Source organism: Eriocheir sinensis, unplaced genomic scaffold (genome assembly GCF_024679095.1).
Source record: "Eriocheir sinensis breed Jianghai 21 unplaced genomic scaffold, ASM2467909v1 Scaffold946, whole genome shotgun sequence".
Classification (NCBI taxonomy): Eukaryota; Metazoa; Arthropoda; class Malacostraca; order Decapoda; family Varunidae; genus Eriocheir; species Eriocheir sinensis.
Window position 1 is genome coordinate 131,267 of NW_026112326.1, and position 1,234 is coordinate 132,500.

Sequence of the window (1,234 nt, forward strand, 5' to 3'; positions counted from 1 at the left end):
ACTACTCCACCCACCACCACTTCTACTCCACCCCACCACCACCACTCCACCACCACTTACCACTCCACCCACCACCACTTCTACTACTCCACCCACCACCACTTACTACTCCACCACCACCACTCCCCCCACCACCACCACTACTCCACCCACCACCACTTCTACTACTCCACCCACCACCACTTCTACTACTCCACCCACCACCACCACTACTACTCCACCCACCACCACTTCTACTACTCCACCGACCACCACTTTACTACTCCACCCACCACCACTACTACTCCACCCACCAATTTACTACTCCACCCACCACCACGACTACTCCTCCACCCACCACCACTTCTTGACTACTCCACACCCACCACCACTTCCACTACTCCACCCACCACCACTTCTACTACTCCACCCACCACCACTTCTACAACTCCACCCACCACCACTTCTACTACTCAACCCACCAACACTTCTACTCCACCCACCACCACCACTACTCTACTCCACCCACCACCACTTCTACTACTCCACCCACCACCACTTCTACTACTCCACCCACCACCACTTCTACTACTCCACCCACCACCACCACTACTCCACCCACCACCACTTCTACTACTCCACCCACCACCACCACTACTCCTACACCTACCACCACTTCTACTACTCCACCCACCACCACCACTACTCCTACACCTACCACCACTTCTACTACTCCACCCACCACCACCACTACTCCTACACCTACCACCACTACTGCTACACCCACCACCACCACAACAACACCCACCACCACCACCACTACTCCTACACCTACCACCACTACTGCTACACCCACCACCACCACCACCACCACACCGACACCCACCACCACTACATCAACTGCAACTTTACCCCCTACAATAACAACTAGCACCACCACAACCTTAGCAACCCCCACCATCGACACCACCACAGACACGACCTCTCTTGACCCCGCCACGACTACAAGTGATGACTATTGGACGACTACAGAGGACGATGACTCAGTGGTGACCCTTCCTGACGGTGACAACAACAGCATCTTGGGCCTGTCCATGTTTGAGTTCATCGTCGTCCTTCTCTCCTCCTTCCTCCTCCTCCTCGTCCTCTTCACTTGCTTCCTCATGCTGATTTTCAAGAGGAAGAGGAGGATCTACGTCAGAGTGAGTTCTTCTGTACTTTGGTTCCTCTTGAAGACTTTGAGGTTCATGGCTTT

The 1,234-nt window shown here is 54.4% G+C and overlaps 1 protein-coding gene across 1 annotated transcript in view; it reads left to right on the forward strand.

The window, feature by feature from the left end:
- Positions 1–858: 858 nt before the first annotated feature.
- The window catches only part of LOC126994988 (uncharacterized), a 2,088-nt gene continuing 1,712 nt past the window's right edge, over positions 859–1,234 (forward strand). Inside the window, exon 1 of the mRNA XM_050854264.1 lies at positions 859–1,181. Within this exon, the coding sequence (XP_050710221.1) occupies positions 1,074–1,181 (108 nt within the window). The 5' untranslated portion in view covers positions 859–1,073. The remainder of the gene's footprint in view (positions 1,182–1,234) is intronic.